The sequence below is a fragment of the Halichoerus grypus genome, chromosome 2, assembly GCF_964656455.1.
Source record: "Halichoerus grypus chromosome 2, mHalGry1.hap1.1, whole genome shotgun sequence".
Lineage (NCBI taxonomy): Eukaryota > Metazoa > Chordata > Mammalia > Carnivora > Phocidae > Halichoerus > Halichoerus grypus.
The window spans coordinates 147,220,809-147,240,081 of NC_135713.1; the positions used below are offsets into that span (position 1 = coordinate 147,220,809).

At 38.4% G+C, this 19,273-nt stretch overlaps 1 protein-coding gene across 1 annotated transcript; it reads left to right on the forward strand.

The window, feature by feature from the left end:
* The first annotated feature begins 16,185 nt into the window (after positions 1-16,185).
* On the forward strand, positions 16,186-17,130 carry LOC118528598 (olfactory receptor 2W3). The gene has a single exon (XM_036081038.2). It carries the CDS (start codon positions 16,186-16,188, stop codon positions 17,128-17,130), a length of 945 nt encoding a protein of 314 aa, XP_035936931.1.
* Positions 17,131-19,273: the final 2,143 nt, after the last annotated feature.

A 19,273-nucleotide genomic window follows, 5' to 3' on the forward strand; every position in this document is an offset into this window, starting at 1 on the left:
CAAAATTCTAAAGGAGAACACAGGCAGCAACCTCTTTGACCTCAGCCGCAGCAACTTCTACCTAGAAACATTGCCAAAGGCAAGGGAAGCAAGGGCAAAAATGAACTCTTGGGACTTCATCAAGATAAAAAGCTTTTGCACAGTCAAAGAAAGAGTCAACAAAACCAAAAGACAACCGACAGAATGGGAGAAGATATTTGCAAATGACATATCAGATAAAGGGCTAGTATCCAAAATCTATAAAGAACTTCTTAAACTCAACGCCCAAAGAACAAACAATCCAATCAAGAAATGGGCAGAAGACATGAACTGACATTTTTCCAAAGAAGACATCCAAATGGCCAACAGACACATGAAAAAGTGCTCAACATCACTCGGCATCAGGGAAATCCAAATCAAAGCCTCAATGAGATACCACTTCACACCAGTCAGAATGGCTAAAATTAACAAGTCAAGACATGACAGATGTTGGTGGGGATGTGGAGAAAGGGGAACCCTCCTACACTGTTGGTAGGAATGCAAGCTGGTGCAACCACTCTGGAAAACAGTATGGAGGTTCCTCAAAATTTGAAAATAGAGCTAGCATACGACCCAGCAATTGCACTACTGGGTATTTACCCCAAAGATACAAATGTAGGGATCCGAAGGGGTATGTGCACCCCGATGTTTATAGCAGCAATGTCCACAATAGCCAAACTGTGGAAAGAGCCAAGATGTCCAAATGGATAAAGAAGAGGTGGTATATATATACAATGGAATATTCTGCAGCCATCAAAAGGAATGAGCTCTTGCCATTTGCAACGATGTGGATGGAACTGGAAGTTGTTATGCTGAGTAAAATAAGTCAATCAGGAAAGACATGTATCATATGACCTCACTGATATGAGGAATTCTTAATCTCAGGAAACAAACTGAGGGTTGCTGGAGTGGGTGGTGGGGTGGGAGGGATGGGGTGGCTGGGTGATAGACATTGGGGAGGGTATGTGCTATGGTGAGTGCTGTGAATTGTGTAAGACTGCTGAATCACAGACCTGTACCTCTGAAACAAATAATGTAATATATGTTAAGAAAGAAGAAGAAGAAGAAGAAGAAGAAGAAGGAGAAGAAGAAGATAGCAGGAGGGGAAGAATGAAGGGGGCGGAAATCGGAGCGGGAGACGAACCATGAGAGAGGATGGACTCTGAAAAACAACTGAGGGTTCTAGAGGGGAGGGGTGTGGTACAATGGGTTAGCCTGGTGCTGGGTATTAAAGAGGGCACGTTCTGCATGGAGCACTGGGTATTATGCACAAACAATGCATCATGGAACACTACATCAAAAACTAATGATATAATGTATGGTGATTAACATAACAATAATTTTTTAAAAAAAAAAAGAACCTTTGGGATGCAGCAAAGCCAATACAGTCCTTTCTCAAGAAACAAGAAAATTCACAAATACACAAGCTAACCTTACACCTAAAAATGCTGGAAGAAGAAAAAGAAATAAAGCCTAAACCCAGCAGAAGAAGAGAAATAATAAACATTAGAGCAGAAATCAATGAAATAAAAACCAATAGAACAGTAGAACAGATGAAAGAACCTAGGAGCTGGTTCTTTGAAAGAATTAATAAGATCAATAAACACCTAGCCAAACTTATCAAAAAGAAAAGAGAAAGGACCCAAATAAATAAAATCACAAATGAAGAGGAGAGATCACAGCCAATACCAAAGAAATGCAAACAATTACAAGAACATATGAGCAACTATAAGCCAACAAATTTGGCAATCTGGAAGTAATGGATGCTTCCTAGAAATGTATAAACTATTGAAACTGAACCAGGAAGAAATAGAAAACCTGAACCCACCCATAACCAGCAAGGAAATTTAAGCAGTAATCAAAAAACTCCCAACAAACAAGAATCCAGGGCCAGATGGGTTCCCAGTGGAAATCTACCAAACATTTAAAGAAAAAATAATACCTATTTTTCTGAAGCTGTTTCAAAAAAAATAGAAACAGAAGGACAACTTCCAAACTCAATTTCTGAGGACAGCACTAAGTTTAATTACAAAATTAAAATCAGACAAACTTTAATTACAGACAATTATACCCGATGAACATGGATCCCAAAATTCTCACCAAGATAATAGCCAGTAGGATCCAATAGTACATTAAAAGGATTATTCACCACGACCAAGTGGGATTTATCCCTGGGCTGCAAGGTTGGTTCAACATCCGCAAATCAATTAATGTGATACAATACATTAATAAAAGAAAGAACAAGAAACATATGATCCCCTCAACTGATAAAGAAAAAGCATTTTACAAAACACAGCACCCTTTCTTGATTAAAACTCTCCACAGTGTAAGGATAGAGGGAACATACCTCAATATCACAAAAGCCATCTACAAAAAGCCCACAGTGAGTATCATTCTCAATGGGGAGAAAAAAGAGAGCTTGTCCCCTAAAGTCAGGGACAAGATACGGATGTCCACTCTCACCACTATTGGTCAACATAGGACTAGAAGTCCTAGCTTCAGCAATCAGACAACAAAAATAAATGAATCCAAATTGGCAAAGAATAAATCAAATGCTCACTCTTCCCAGATGACAAGATACTTTATATGGAATACCCAAAAGACTCCACCCTAAAATTCCTAAATCTCATACATGAATTCAGCAGCATGGCAGGATATAAAATCAATGCCCAGAAAACAATTGCATTTCTATACACTAACAATGAGATAAAAGAAAGAGAAATTAAGGAATTGATATTATTTTCAATTGCACCAAAATTCATAAGATACCTAGGAACAAACCCAACCAAAGAGGTAAAGGATCTGTACTCTGAAAACTATAGATCACTTATGAAAGAAATTGAGGAAGACACAGATGGAAAAATATTCCATGCTCATGCATTGGAACAACAAATTTCGTTTAGATGTCTATGCTACACATTTAATGCAATCCCCAGCAAAATACCTCGACATTTTTCACAGATCTGTAATAAATAATTCTAAAATTTGTATGGAACCAGAAAAGATCCTGGATAGTGAAAGGCATGTTGGAAAAGAAAACCAAAGCTGGGGGCATCACAGTGCCTGACTTCAAGCTCTATTACAAAGCTGTCATCATCAAGACAGTATGGTACTGGCACAAAAACAGACACATAGATCAATGGAACAGAATAGAGAGCCCAGAAATGGACCCTCAACTCTACGATCAACTAACCTTCAACAAAGCAAGAAAGAATATCCAATGGAAAAATGACAGTCTCTTCAACAAATGGTGTTGAGAAGACTGGACGGCCACATTTAGAAGAATGAAACCGGACCATTTTCTTACACTACACACAAAGATAAATTTAAAATGGATGAAAGACCTAAATGTGAGACAGGAATCCATCAAAATCCTAGAGAAGAACACAGGCAGCAACCTCTGTGACCTCAGCCGCAGCAACTTCTTGCTAGACACGTCTCCAAAGGCAAGGGAAACAAAAGCAAAAATGAACTTTGGGGACTTCATCAAGATAAAAACCTTTTGCACAGCAAAGGAAACAGTTAACAAAACCAAAAGACAACCTACAGAATGGGAGAAGATATTTGCAAATGTCTTATCTGATAAAGAGGTAGTACCCAAGACTTATAAAGAACTTATCAAACTCAACACCCAAAAAACAAATAATCCAAACAAGAAATGAGCAGAAGACATAAACAGACATTTCTCCAAAGACATACAAATGACCAACAGACATATGAAAAAATGCTCTACATCACTTGGCATCAGGGAAATACAAATCAAAACCATAATGAGATACTACTTCACACCAGTCTAAATGGCTAAAATTACATGTCAGGAAACAACAAATGTTGGAGAGGTTGTGGAGAAAGGGGAACCCTCTTACACTGTTGGTGAGAATGAAAGTTGGTACAGACACTTTGGGAAATAGTATGGATGTTCCTCAAGAAGTTAAAAAGAGAGCTACCCTATGACCCAGCAATTGCTCTACTAGGTATTTCCCCAAAGGATACAAGCATTGTGTCCATAAGAGGCACCTGGAAGCCAGTGTTTATACCAGCAATGTCCTCAATAGCCAAACTATAGAAAGAGCCCAGATGTCCATTGACAGATGAATTGATAGATAGATATATATACCACTTCTTGTTTATCAAATCATCTGTATATATATACTCAGCCATCAAAAAAGGATGAAATCTTACCATTTACATCAACATGGATGGAACTAGAGGGTATTATGCTGAGCAAAATAAGTCAATCAAAGAAAGATAATTTTCACATGGTTTCACTCATATGTGGAATTTAAGAAACAAGACAGAGGATCATAGAGGAAGGGAGGGAAAAATAAAATAAGACAAAATCAGAAAGGGAAACAAACCATAAGAGCCTCTTAACTGTAGGAATCAAACTGAGGGCTGCTGGAGGGGAGGGGGGAGGTTTGGGTAGCTGAGTGATGGCCATTAAAGAGGGCAAGTGATGTGATGAGTTCTGGATGTTCTATGAAACTGATGATGTTCTGTACTCTACATCTGAAACTAATGATATACAGTATGGTAACTAATTGAATTTAAATAAAATAAGTTTAAAAAAAATAAAAAGAAAGTAAGATCAGTTTGTAAATATAATGGATTCCAGGAACATGATGACTTACCATGCCCAGGTAACGGTCCCATTGAAAGTCCTGTAGCTTTGACAACAACACAACAGCACTTTGTATTATGCAGTACCTCATATGCACTCTGTATGCCACGTCTGTACCCACTAAGAATGTGGGGGTCATTCTATAAAATTATATGCACTAAAATTTTTTTTTTAATTTTTTCATGCTTTATGAGGCCCCTTCATCTGAGCTGTAGAGGAGAGTCACCTCCTACACCTATAGGGTATCTTGGGTCTCCTCTTCTACCCATCACTTCCCTCCTGCTGTGCATCGCTCTGTTATTATACATTGGACTTTTTTTCTAACCCAAAGCATTATAAAGAATTACTATAATCATAAAGAATGATTAAAAAGTCAACTACCAACTTTAGATTATAGTTTTTCTGAATCTATAACTTTTCAGAGCTATGTTTACAGATTAACACAAGACTGGTAAGTCAAATAACAAAGTTGGTCATTTTCCTAACCAGTCAGGTGACTGTTTTGTCAAGTGAATTACCTAAATAAGCTAATGATTCTAACACGTTAAAAAGGCCTTGAATAAATGAAACAGGGAGGAGAGTGATATGTGGGGCTGGTTGGGAGCAGGTAGTAAAATAGCTGTGTTAGCAGGAAGAAAGAACTTAGCAAATTTAGAGTGGTGATTTCAACTCTTAGTGTCCACAAGGGCAGAGAAATTGGGAACACTGGGATTTATTAAACCTGTCTGCTCTTCAAGCATGGACTCCTCCATGCAGGTTTACTGGGTGCTACTGTGGCCCTCTGTGGATTTGTTATATAGAAAAGAGGGAACAGTGGAGGTGGTCTGAATATATATAGAACACATTCTACAAACCTACAAGTTATACATATTGGTTTATAAGGAATATTCTCTTTATGCCTTGATTCTGTAATTGTATGTATGCCAAAGTACCCAAATCCTCCTTTTGATAAATTCCCTTGCTAATTGACTCAGACTTGTCTGATTATTCTCTGATATTGCTTGGCTGATTGCAGGGACTCAATTTCAATTTATTTACTTCATCATTATTTTAAAAAATCCAGCCTCATGCTGTCATATGTGCTTCTACAAAAGCTTTAAAAACATGGTCATATTCACACAATCTAATAAAATTAGGGGTTCGTGATACTGCTTAATTTTCCTCTAGTTTTAAAACTATGAAGTATAAATCAATATATGCTGCCATCTTCCTTTCAGATCCAAAAATAAATAAATAAATGAAACAAAATAGTTCACCCAATTAGCTCCTTAAATTAATAACAAAATACCTATTAATCAATGCACCTATGTCATTTTTTTCTCTATCTGAGACAATGGGTTCTTTCTTATCATACATTAAATTTTTAGTAAAAAGAAAAAAAGTCAAAATACTTTTGCCCTATGTTCCATAGATCTAAGGAGAGAGAGAGAAAAAAAAGGAAAAGATAAAGCATGATCCTCTTCCAGGTTGTATGGGACTCATTATGCCTCATTTGTTTTTAAGACACACAAAAATTCTTGGTAACAGGGGAGCAAATGGCCCATCAGTATTTACGTTTATAGAACAACAATGGATTGAGTCCCCAGTTTTACATATGAAGGAATAAATCATTTTTATATCAAGGGACAAATTCTCCTGGTCCTCATTTTTTGTCTAGACCCTATGGGAGATTGAACAGTTTGATATGATACATGCCTACACCGTACCTCAGTGTATATACTAATGACCCCTGTGGGCTTAGAGGTTCCCCAGAGCTTGGGGCTTTGATGAATCCAGGCCACCATTATAATCCCTCCCAGAGTCTCTCCTCAGGAGAGCTGCATCATTCTGTCATTGCCCTCTGCACAAATATTGTGGTCCATTGCATTTATAGAGGTATGGGCCAAGCAGAGGACAGGTGCCTCCATTTCCTCCCATATCTGGAATTGCACCGGCTACAGCACCCGTGGGAACCCATAGTCAGGGAGAACACATTGCATAATTCCATGGGGGTCCTCCAGCTAGAGCTGCACCTTCGGACTTCTGACTTTTAGTGGTACCTGGTGCGTACAAGTAAAAATGGTGAGTAGATTTCTGGATTTAGGAGTTCAACTCATAAATCTGTACTTCTCTTTTGGTTTGTTAAAAAAAAAAACTGTATGAAATGAATCAAAGGAACAGAAAAATAGGAAATGAGGAGCATTGTCCTTGCTGTTGGAAAGTTTATGGATTATGACCAACATACCAAGACAAAAGCTGCACACAAACTCATCACAACCCATGTTATTTAATTATAAAAGAGCAATATATCTACCAATACAAAATCACTTTAAAGGATTACAAGTGGGCGCCTGGGTGGCTCAGTCGGTTAAGCATCTGCTTTCTGCTCAGGTCATGATCTCAGAATCCCAGAATCAAGTCACATCAGGCTCCCTGCTCAACAGGGAGTCTGCTTCTCCCTCTGCCCTTCACCCTGCTTGTGCTCTCTCTTACTTGTTCTCTCTCTCTCTCAAATAAATAAGTAAAATATCTTAAAAAAATAAAAGATAACAAGTAAAAGTGCTAACGAGACAAAATATGAAGAAACACAACACATGTTTGTTTGGTTTTTTTTAATGTTGGAATTGGTGTTAATAAGGAATACAGATTTGTCAGGCAGACATGAGAAAATGAGATCTGAGATGTGGGTTTCATTTTGGAAAAAAAAAAAAATTGAAAAGGGTGTTCTCAGCTTCCTGGAGGGATATGGGGCAATGTCAGCCCTTGCCTGGAGATCTAGGCTTGCCCCACCCCTATCCTTAAAACATCCATTGCATTCCCTATCATTGGCCATTGTGGCCACACTTCTTGTGAGTTTAAAACTCTTTAATCTTTAAATGAAAAATACTTGGAAAATAAACTAAAATCTTTGATCATATGACCATCTGTCCTTCAGGAAGTGAAAAACAGTGCATTTCTTTGACTTGTGGTTTGAGTGTGGGTATTTCTGCAGTAGAATGGTGCATTTAGATGCAATGGTATTCCCAGTGTTTGACCAACACCTACAGGGAGAAATATATTATACCTTTTGGTACATAGTCAGGACACACACTCTCAAACACACAAGTTAAACAATTTGTTTACAAAGTAATAGTCTCATTTGTGCAGGCAAGCTACTCCTCTCTCTCCAATTCCACACAAAATCATGTCTGAAAAACCAAGTCATCAGTCCTTGCATTAATTTCCTGACCTTTCCATGAGTCACTACCCACATGTGTTGGGAGAGGTCAGGTCTTTCTAGTTTGATACTGCTTTTCAGTTTCTCTAGCTTTGAGCAATGGAGAGGAAATGCTTCCCCAAGGTAGGGCAAACTTGAAAAACCACATTAAGCAATTAATTGTTTATTGTTTGAGCTACTATATTGGGTCCATGTATAAAAGATAAAATGATGGATGTTGCCCAGTCTCTCCCTCACCAGGTGAGTAGTGACAAATTCACATGACATTCAGTAAAATTTGCTATGTGCAGGACAGGTGCACAATTTGATTGAGTATGAAGATATTCACAGTTGCTCTAGAGGGTACTTATAAAGTGTAACCTGTGTGTTGGGATGTTATTAATGTTGAACTAGTGTGCTGAGAAGGATCTCTACACAAAGAAAAAAATTATTATATTCTTTCCAAAGTTTGAATTTAAGGGAAGAAAATATGTGTCCCTTCCCCAGAATCATTCAGAAAATGACTGTATTCCATATTCCACATGGGAGACTGGTTTCTTCCATGGAGAGGCCTGTGCTAGCAGCAGGGCTCATGCACACTCCCTCTCAGAGCCCCAAAGGCAGGACAAGCAGTAACTCCTGTCATTCCAAAGACAAGACAAGAGGGAGCTTCTTGGTTAAGAGCTGGCAAGATGAGATATAATAACATTAACTGTGTCTTTGGATTGTCGCAAATCTTCCTGTGGAGTCATTCTTACCTCCACACAGAAGTTGTGAAAACAATTCAGAAGGAGATCGGAACTTAAATTATCCTGAAAGACAAACTCATGCCCTTTCACTGCATTTGGATTATTTCCAGCTCCTCTTTCTTACTTTTCTCTTATTTCACAGGATTCATAATTTTAGGGCCATGAAATTGTGCAGCAGTTTGATGTAAAACACTGACATTATTATGGTGATTGAAAATGTGTTTTCAGTCTTATTTGCCTCACTATCTTTTGACTTTCTTCCTACATTTATGCCCTTTTGAGTTCATTAATTAATGGAAAAATGATTCCTGTAAAGGAGGAATGTCAAACTTAAAAAGACATATAAACAAAGTCAGAAAAAAAAATTATTCATAAGGGAATTTCCTAAATATCACACTGTATATATATATATATATGTATATATATATAATTTCATAATACATGATTATTGATTATATTTAATAAAGAAGGGATCATGTAAAAATTAGTCTTTAAAATCCATCACACTCTCTAGAAGTAAGTCTTTTTAACAGTTCAGTATATACTTCCAGATATTGTTTCTATTTTAATATAAACACATAGAACAGTATTTTTAAAGATTTATTTACTTATTTTGGAGAAAGAGAGAGAGTGCATGAATGGGGGGGAGGCAGAGGGAGACAGAGACTGGGGAAGCAGACTCCCAGCTGAGCAGGGAGCCCTCCTGTGGGGCTTGATCCCATGAGATCATGATCTGAGCTAAAACCAAGAGTCAGAAGCTTAACTGACTGAGCCACCCAGGCACCCCAGAGAAGTATTTAATTCGTAGAGTTTGTGACCAAGAAAATGTTATCAAGCTACATATAATCTCATTATACATATATTTCACTTTCCACTTGTTTGAAATTGATATGGATTTTGAAAAAAATTGCAGATGAAGTCACGTACATATATTTATATCTAACTTTAAACATACATATTTTTCTGAATATTATCCATTTCAACCAAAGCTACAATGAAAATTCTTGATTTTTATTTACATAATGTGGGTTAATAAACACAGGATAGTTTCCTAGATACACATTGATGAGTCAAAAAAAAAAAAACAACACGTAATTTTAAATTTTATAGAAGATAGGTGTTTCTATTGTTAAAATGACATGTAAAATGTCAAGATAAATGTATACTTTTTATTATGTTATGTTAATCACCATACATTACATCATTAGTTTTTGATGTAGTGTTCCATGATTCATTGTTTGTGTATAACACCCAGTGCTCCATGCAGAACATGCCCTCTTTAATACCCATCACCAGGCTAACCCATCCTCCCACCCCCCTCCCCTCTAGAACCCTCAGTTTGTTTCTCAGAGTCCATAGTCTCTCATGGTTCATTGCCCCCTCCGATTTCCTCTCCTTCATTTTTCCCTTCTTACTATCTTCTTCTTTTTTTCTTTTTTTAACATATAATGTATTATTAGTTTCCAAGGTACAGATCTGTGATTCAACAGTCTTACACAATTCACAATGCTCACCATAACACATACCCTCCCCAATGTCTATCACCCAGCCACCCCATCCCTCCCACCCCCCACCACTCCAGCAACCCTCAGTTTGTATCCTGAGATTAAGAATTCCTCATATCAATGAGATCATATGATACATGTCTTTCTCTGTTTGACTTATTTCTCTCAGCATAATACCCTCCAGTTCCATCCACGTCATTGCAAATGGCAAGATCTCATTCCTTTTGATGGCTGCAGAATATTCCATTGTATTTATATACCGCTTGTTCTTTATCCATTCATCTGTCGATGGACATCTTGGCTCTTTCCACAGTTTGGCTATTGTGGACATTGCTGCTATAAACATCGGGGTGCACATACGCCTTCGGATCCCTACATTTGTATCTTTGGGGTAAATACCCAGTAGTGCAATTGCTGGATCGTATGGTAGCTCTATTTTCAACTTTTTGAGGAACCTCCATACTGTTTTCCAGAGTGGCTGCACCAGCTTGCATTCCCACCAACAGTGTAGGAGGGTTCCCCTTTCTCCGCATCCCCGCCAACATCTGTCGTTTCCTGACTTGTTAATTTTAGCCATTCTGACTGGTGTGAGGTGATATCTCATTGAGATTTTGATTTGGATTTCCCTGATGCTGAGCGATGTTGAACACTTTTTCATGTGTCTGTTGGCCATTTGGATGTCTTCTTTGGAAAAATGTCTGTTCATGTCTTCTGCCCATTTCTTGATTGGATCATGTGTTCTTTGGGTGTTCAGTTTAAGAAGTTCTTTAAAGATTTTGGATACTAGCCCTTTATCTGATATGTCATTTGCAAATATCTTCTCCCATTCTGTCGGTTGTCTTTTGGTTTTGTTGACTGTCTTTGGCTGTGCAAAAGCTTTTTATCTTGATGAAGTCCCAATAGTTCATTTTTGCCCTTGCTTCCCTTGCCTTTGGCAATGTTTCTAGGAAGAAGTTGCTGTGGCTGAGGTCGAAGAGGTTGCTGCCTGTGTTTTCCTTTAGGATTTTGATGGAGTCTTATCTCACATTGAGGTCTTTCAACCATTTTGAGTCTATTTTTGTGTGTGGTGTAAGGAAATGGTCCAGTTTCATTCTTCTGCATGTGGCTGTCCAATTTTCCCAACACCATTTGTTGAGGAGACTCTCTTTTTTTCCATTGGACATTCTTTCCTGCTTTGTTGAAGATTAGTTGACCATAGAGTTGAGGGTCCATTTCTGGGCTCTCTATTCTGTTCCATTGATCTGTGTATCTTTTTTTGGGCCAGTGCCATACTGTCTTTTGTTTTTTTAAAAGATTTTATGTATTTATTTGACAGAGAGACAGCCAGAGAGGGAACACAAGCAGGGGGATTAGGAGAGGATGAAGCAGGCTTCCCGCTAAGCAGGGAGCACAATGCGAGGCTTGCTCCCAGGACGCTGGGATCATGACCTGAGCCGAAGGCAGACGCTTAACGACTGAAGCACACAGGCGCCCCCAGTACCATACTGTCTTGATGATGACAGCTTTGTAATAGAGCTTGAAGTATGGAATTGTGATGCCACTAACTTTTCTTTTCTTTTTTTTTCTTTTTTTTAAAGATTTTTTAAAAAATTTATTTGACAGAGAGAGGCACAGTGAGAGAGGGAACACAAGCAAGGGGAGTGGAAGAGGATGAAGCAGGCTTCCTTCTGAGCAGGGAGGCCCATGCAGGGCTTGATCCCAGGACCCTGGGATCATGACCTGAGCCGAAGGCAGACGCTTAACGACTGAAACACCCAGGCGCCCCTGCTTTTCTTTTTCAACATTTCTCTGGCTATTCAGAGTCTTTTCTGGTTCCATACAAATTTTAGGATTATTTGTTCCATATCTTTGAAAAAAGTTGATGGTATTTTAATAGGGATTGCATTGAATGTGTAGATTGCTCTAGGTAGCATCAACATCTTCACAATATTTGTTCTTCCAATCCATGAGCATGGAACATTCTTCCATTTCTTTGTGTCTTCCTCAATTTCTTTCATGAGTATTTTATAGTTTTCTGAGTACAGATTATTTGCTTCTTTGGTTAGATTTATTCATAAGTATCTTATGGTTTTGGGTGCAATTGTAAATGGAATCGACTCCTTAATTTCTTTTTCTTCTGTCTTGTTGTTGGTGTATAGGAATGCTACTGATTTCTGTGCATTGATTTTATATCCAGCTACTTGACTATAGTCCCCCACTATTATTGTATTGTTGTAGATGTGTTTCTTTGCTTTTGTTATTAATTGCCTTAGATAATTGGCTGCTCCCATGTTAGGGGCATAGATATTTATAATTGTTAGATCTTCTTGTTGGATAGACCCTTTAAGTATGATATAGTGTCCTTCCTCATCTCTTATTATAGTCTTTGGTTTAAAATGTAATTTGTCTGATATAAGGATTGCCACCCCAGCTTTCTTTCGGTGTCCATTAGCATGGTAAATGGTTTTCCACCCCTTCACTTTCAATCTGGAGGTGTTTTTGGTCCAAAAATGAGTCTCTTGCAGACAGCATATCAATGGGTCTTGTTTTTTTATCCAATCTGATACCCTGTGTCTTTTGATAGGGCATTTAGCCCATTTACATTCAGGGCAACTATTGAAAGATATGAATTTAGTGCCATTGGATTGCCTATAAGGTGACGGTTACTGTATATTGTCTGTGTTCCTTTCTGGTCTATGTTACCTTTAGGCTCTCTCTTTGCTTAGAGAACCCCTTTCAATATTTCTTTAGGGCTGGTTTCGTGTTTGCAAATTCCTTTAGTTTTTGTTTGTCCTGGAAGCTTTTTCTCTCTCCTTCTATTTTCAATGACAGCCTAGCTGGATATAGTATCCTTGGCTGCATATTTTTCTCGTTTAGTGCTCTGGATATATCATGCCAGTCCTTTCTGGCCTGCCAGGTCTCTGTGGATAGGTCTGTTGCCAATCTAATGTTTCTACCATTGTAGGTTACAGACCTCTTCTCCCGAGCTGCTTTCAGGATTTTCTCTTTGTCTCTGAGACTCGTAAGTTACACTATTAGATGTCAGGGTGTTGACCTATTTTTATTGATTTTGAGGGGGTTCTCTGTGCTTCCTGGATTTTGTTGCCTGTTTCCTTCCCCAAATTAGAGAAGTTCTCTGGTATAATTTGCTCCAATATACCTTCTGCCCCTCTCTCTCTTCTTCTTCTCCTGGGATCCCAATTATTCTAATGTTGTTTTGTCTTATGGTATCACTTATCTCTCGAATTTTGCTCTCGTGATCCAGTAGTTGTTTATCTCTCTTTTTCTCAGCTTCTTTATTTTCCATCATTTGGTCTTCTATATGACTGATTCTCTCTTCTGCCTCATTTATCCTAGCAGTTAGAGCCTCCATTTTTGATTGCACCTCATTAATAGCCTTTTTGATTTCGACTTGGTTAGATTTTACTTATTTTATTTCTCCAGGAAGGGTTTCTCTAATATCTTCCATGCTTTTTCCAGGTCCAGCTAGTATCCTTAAAATCGTCATTCTGAACTCTAGTTCCAACATCTTACTAATGTCCATATTGATTAGGTCCCTGGCAGTCGGTACTGCCTCTTGTTCTCTTTTTTGAGGTGACTTTTTTCATCTTATCATTTTGTCCAGAGAATAGATGAATGAGAGAACAAAACGCTAACAGGGTAACAATGGCCCCAGAAAAGTATACACTAAAACGATCAGAAGAGACCTTCTAGAAAGTGGTCACTTTTCTGTTCTGAGAGTTGTTGCTATTCTGTTCTTCGATCTCCTGTTGAGTTTGTAGGTGTTCAGAATGGTTTGATCTCTATCTAGCTGAATTCCTGGACCAGATGAAATTTAGGTCTCCTACTCCTCTGCCATCTTTCTCCTCTGATAAATGTATACTTTTAATTAATGATCTTTATCCTTCCAAAGATATTATTCCCATTTAATTCCTATCCAAAGTTAATGGGTTTATTTCCCAATACTTTCCCAGCTCTGTATGTTCCACATATTTAAAAAATATCTAAAAAGTAAATAATTTTATATTTATATTTTAAATACTTAATCATCAGTGAGAATGATTTTAATATTTTAAAATCACAGTTATGCCATGAGAGACGATGGACTCTGAAAAACAAACTGAGGGTTCTAGAGGGGAGCGGGGTGGGAGGATGGGTTAGCCTGGTGATGGGTATTAAAGAGGGCATGTTCTGCTTGGAGCACTGGGTGTTATATGTAAATAATGAATCATGGAACACTACATCAAAAACTAATGATGTAATGTATGGTGATTAACATAACATAATAATAAAAACAAGGAAAAAAATCACAGTTCTGTAAATAATTTTTTTTCCTGCGAACTGCTTCTTAGTCATTACCTATTTCTCATTACATGTTTTCGCTCCAATTTCTTGAAAAAAATAGTAAACAAGGTAGATTGTCAATTGTCACATTGATTTGCTCTATTACTGTCATTATTCCTTAGGTTTTGTTAGTAGTAGTTCTTACAGATTTTTTAAAAATATGCAATCAAATTTATTTGTATTTTGCCTCATAGCTTTTGAGAATTGCAACTTGTTTTGTGAGATCTAACTAAATCCAAGATTATCAGGAAAATAAAAAAGAGAACAACTGCCATTCTTTCTTATATAGTAGTTGTGTTTGATTTGAATTTGTTTTTGTGACAGGAATGAGTTAGGGATCCACAATATCCCCACTCAAATTCCTTGTCAGTGATCCTGTTTTAATTATATTTCCATAGTATGTCTGGATGTACATTAAAGGTAGTTTCCTCTCACTGGATTTTTTTTTTTTCTTTAGAATTTCCTTGTCTAGTCTCATGGACTTCTTTGTCATTCCCTGTTCATATGACACATAACCTTTATGTAACATACATAAAGACTTTCACATATGCCAAATGTCTTTCATATTAAAAAAGATCTCAAAACTTACTTGTAAAATAAATAAGGTAGTTTGATTATTACCATTTTTGATGAGAAAGCTATGAGGAAGGTGAAGGAACTTTCCAATATTTCAAAATTGTCTCTTGTTGGTTAAGGGATTGTAACAAGGGAGATTGGAGCTGTAGCCCAAGATATCTCTTCCTCTGCATCGATCTGCAAGAGTTGTGGTTTATGTCCTCAAACATGCTCTCCTTTGATTGTGATTCATTCTTGGAACTTAAGTTTGATAGATGTTTCTGCACATAAAGGTGAATTATCACCTTAAAGTTTTATTATCTGTTGGATAATGTTGTGATACTTTTTTTTCTCAAACACTATATAATGCTTTGAAAGAAAAAAAAAAAAACCTCTTATTTCTTTTTTTTAAAGATTTTATTTATTTGAGAGAGAGAAAGTGAATGTGAGAGCATGGGGGGAGGGGCAGAGGGTAAGGGAGAATTGGGCACCCCACTGAGCAGGGAGCCCACACAGGGCTTGATCCTAGGACACCTGGATCATGACCTGAGCCGAAGGCAGACACTTAACTGACTGAGCCACCCAGGCACCCCAAATACTCATTTCTTGAATATCATCCCCAATTGAGAGAAAGAGAGAAAGAAGTGTGGAGGGGTAATTTTATGTGTATATTGCTTTAGTAATATTTTATTATCTTATCATTATTTATCTACTCAGGTACTTCAAAATCATCTCAAGAACAACAAAAAAAATTAAATGAGGTTTGTCTTTTGGATAAAGAGTTGATAAAGTATTCTACCTATGACGGATATTCTCTAAATACTATTAATTGGTTATTCTGGGGCTCTATTTGTGGCCTCCGAGGTTTGAACAGGAGCTTAGCAAGTTGGCTGTTGAGAGGAATCCATGGTTGGACCATAGCAGCATTTCTTTTCCAGTCATTGGAATTAGAATCTGTCCCAGCAGTAAAGGAAGAAGATTCTAAGTTCCATTTCCTGGATTCAAAATCAGCTCTGCTCCTTTCTAGAATATGATAATTTGCTTAACACACATCTGTCTCAGTTTCCTCTTCTGTAAGTCACAGATAAAAAGAATGCCAACTCCATATCCCTGTTGTTGGGGGTTAAATTACTAAATAAGTGTAAAAAGCATAAAATAATGTTTGGGTCATTGTAAGTGTTCTGTTATAATGGATGCTACTATTATTCGTATCAATATTCCTCTTCAGGTTCAGTAGAGATGGGTGGGACCAATGAGAGCACCAAGGGAAATTTCATCCTTTTGGGGTTTTCTGACCATCCCCATCTGGAAAGGATCCTTTTTGTGGTCATCTTGATTGCATATCTCCTGACCCTTGTGGGCAACACCACCATCATCCTGGTGTCCTGGCTGGACCCCCACCTCCACACTCCCATGTACTTCTTCCTCACCCACTTATCCTTCCTGGACCTCAGTTTCACCACCAGCTCCATCCCTCAGCTGCTCTATAACCTGAATGGGCGCGACAAGACCATCAGCTACACAGGCTGTGCCATCCAGCTCTTCCTATTTCTGGGTCTGGGTGGTGTAGAGTGCCTGCTCCTGGCTGTCATGGCGTATGACCGGTTTGTTGCAGTCTGCAAACCCCTCCACTACATGGTGATCATGAATCCACACTTCTGCATGGGCTTGGTGTCAGTGGCCTGGGGCTGTGGGGTAGCCAACTCCTTGGTCATGTCCCCAGTAACCCTGCACTTACCCTGCTGTGGGCACCGCAGTGTGGACCACTTCCTGTGTGAAATGCCTGTCCTGATCCAGATGGCCTGTGTCAATACAGCTGCCATCGAGGGTGCTGTCTTTGTCCTGGCAGTGGGCATTGTGTTGTCACCTCTGGTGTTCATCCTGGTGTCCTACAGCTACATTGTGAGGGCCGTGTTACACATTCAGTCATCCTCAGGGAGGCACAAAGCCTTCAACACCTGTGGCTCCCATCTCACAGTGGTCTCCCTTTTCTATGGAAACATTATCTACATGTACATGCAACCTGGAAACAGCTCCTCCCAGGACCAGGGGAAGTTCCTCACCCTCTTCTACAACATTGTCACACCACTCCTGAACCCCCTGATCTACACCCTCAGAAACAAGGAGGTGAAGGGGGCCCTTAGGAGGATGCTGCTGGGTAACAGAGAGGTAGGGAAGGATTAAGAGTGAGTGGGAGATAGGCTTTTCCATCTGTTTGTCAACTCCTTCAGAGATCAGTGATGGCATCTGGAACTCTTAGATCAGACCTGCTCTTAACCTGTCCTTCCAAACTTATATAACTTTTCCTAGACTTCTACAACTGTTTCAGTTACAAATTATGTTTTAATGAGTGAACTGCACAACACATAGCATTCAAAAACCCCCAAATGATCTATAATACAAGTCTGAAGAACGAAGTATGATGAATAGTTATAAAGATTTTTCACAACTTATACCAGAGTGCCAACTAAGAAACTACTTTTCTTAATCAGAATTTTGCCTTTGTTGTTGTTTGTTTTTAATTTATTAACAACTTTCTTGGTCTTTTAGTCAGAATGATCATGAACTGATAACTTCTCTTAGCTAACATCCATCAAACATGGGCTATTTTAACACATTGGGTATTTTCTTTTTTTTTCAAATGCTCATCCAAAGTCTTTCATCAAGTCATGCTTTTTCTTTTTTTTTTTTTTTTCCCTACCCTTTGTCCCCAACCTTTAGCATTTCCCCCCAGTCTGGCTTAAATTGTAGGCAAAACAAGAAGTTAACCCATACAAATGACATATGGGTCATTTTAGTCTTAATGCATCATTATTTTTTAGGTATGCTTTTATTTCATTAGTGAGGAAAACCTGATGTTTATTAATCTCCTGCTGTGAGTCAGTTGTTCTTAAATCATCTAATCCTCTAGGCATTTGTCAGAAATCAGCATGATTTTCTTTGTCTTTATTTTACCTATGTGGTACTTGAGGCTTCACTTTAAATCACTTGCTCATGAAGAAATGAACCAGAGATTCACTCCAAGTTTTGTCTGACTCCCAATTTCTGCTGTTTCAACTGCTCCATTAATTTTTAAAAAGCAAAAATCCTTAAGCATTTAAGTAGTGTCAAAGCCCTTTAGGTCTAAAGAGCAGGTCTTACTGTCATTCCTTGCATAATACAGCACAGAGTGTAGGAGAGAAAAAGGTTTTCCGGGACCCTTTTCATGTCCTGACTGGGTCTGAAAATTAAAGATGTATTAATTAGAGAAAAACATACAAATTTGTTTAATATAAGTTTACATGACATGGGAGATTTCATAAGGAGATAAAAAACCCTGAAAAATTATTGTTACACTAGATTTGATGAAGACTGGACAGTGATGGAGAAATATGATAGGACAAGTGGGGGTATAAGCAAAATGAAATAAACTGGGGTAAACCTAGCAAGGCCTGTGTCTTCAGATTCCTCTCATGGTCCCCTCCATCTTGGGAATAAAGATGTTCCTGTCCTCTAGGAATAGGAAGCAATCCCATATGAGGATCTTATGACTTGCTTCAGGGAGATCAGAAAGTCCTTCCCACACATATGATTCACAAATTCCTTCATCTCAAAATATTCAGTACACCAAAGTGATGCATTTTGAGGTAGTGTGACTAAACCGCATCAAGGGCTTCTTCCACTTAATGTGCAAATGAATGATCTGTGATCTTGTTAACATGCGATTCTGATCCAGTAGGTCTTAGGAGGGGCTTGAGAGTCTGCATTTCTGCAAACCTCCCACAGGGTGCCCTTGTTCACAGCTGGTCCTCAGACCATTTTAACAACATAGCATATAGATTACACTCAGCTTTCTTTGCAAGTATTTGGAGGGCAGACACATTCTAGAATATGCTGAGATAAGATGCATAGACCAAGAGGAGATAAGGTGGGGAAGGAATGAGGAAAAAAACCTGGTTAAGGGATGTCATCATTTTTATTCTCGGTGACTAAGCTTCATAGTCTCTCCTCTTTCACAATGGTCCTCTATCCCCATCTTCCCTTTCTAACCTCCTTATTCCTTCACCTTGCCTTACCTCGAATGGCACCAGCCCCAATAGGATCCTTTAATTGCAGACAATCCAGGGCCTCTTGAAAGAAGGCATGCCATGTTTCAAGGTGACCCTGATCTGAATATTCAAAACTGTTGTTTTAAAGAGTAGTGATATCAATGGGTTGATGAGAGTTACCTGTATGACAGGGTTTCCACCAAAGAGATATAAAACTCCACAACACCTCCTTAATATACAGCCTATTGGGCAGTGCTCCCAGGGCTTCTACAAACCCATCTTCATCTTGAAAAGAACTT

What these genes read in the sequence shown, in the direction of transcription:
- LOC118528598 (XM_036081038.2), top strand. Translation starts at nt 16,186, where the DNA reads ATGGGTGGGACCAATGAGAGCACCAAGGGAAATTTCATCCTTTTGGGG.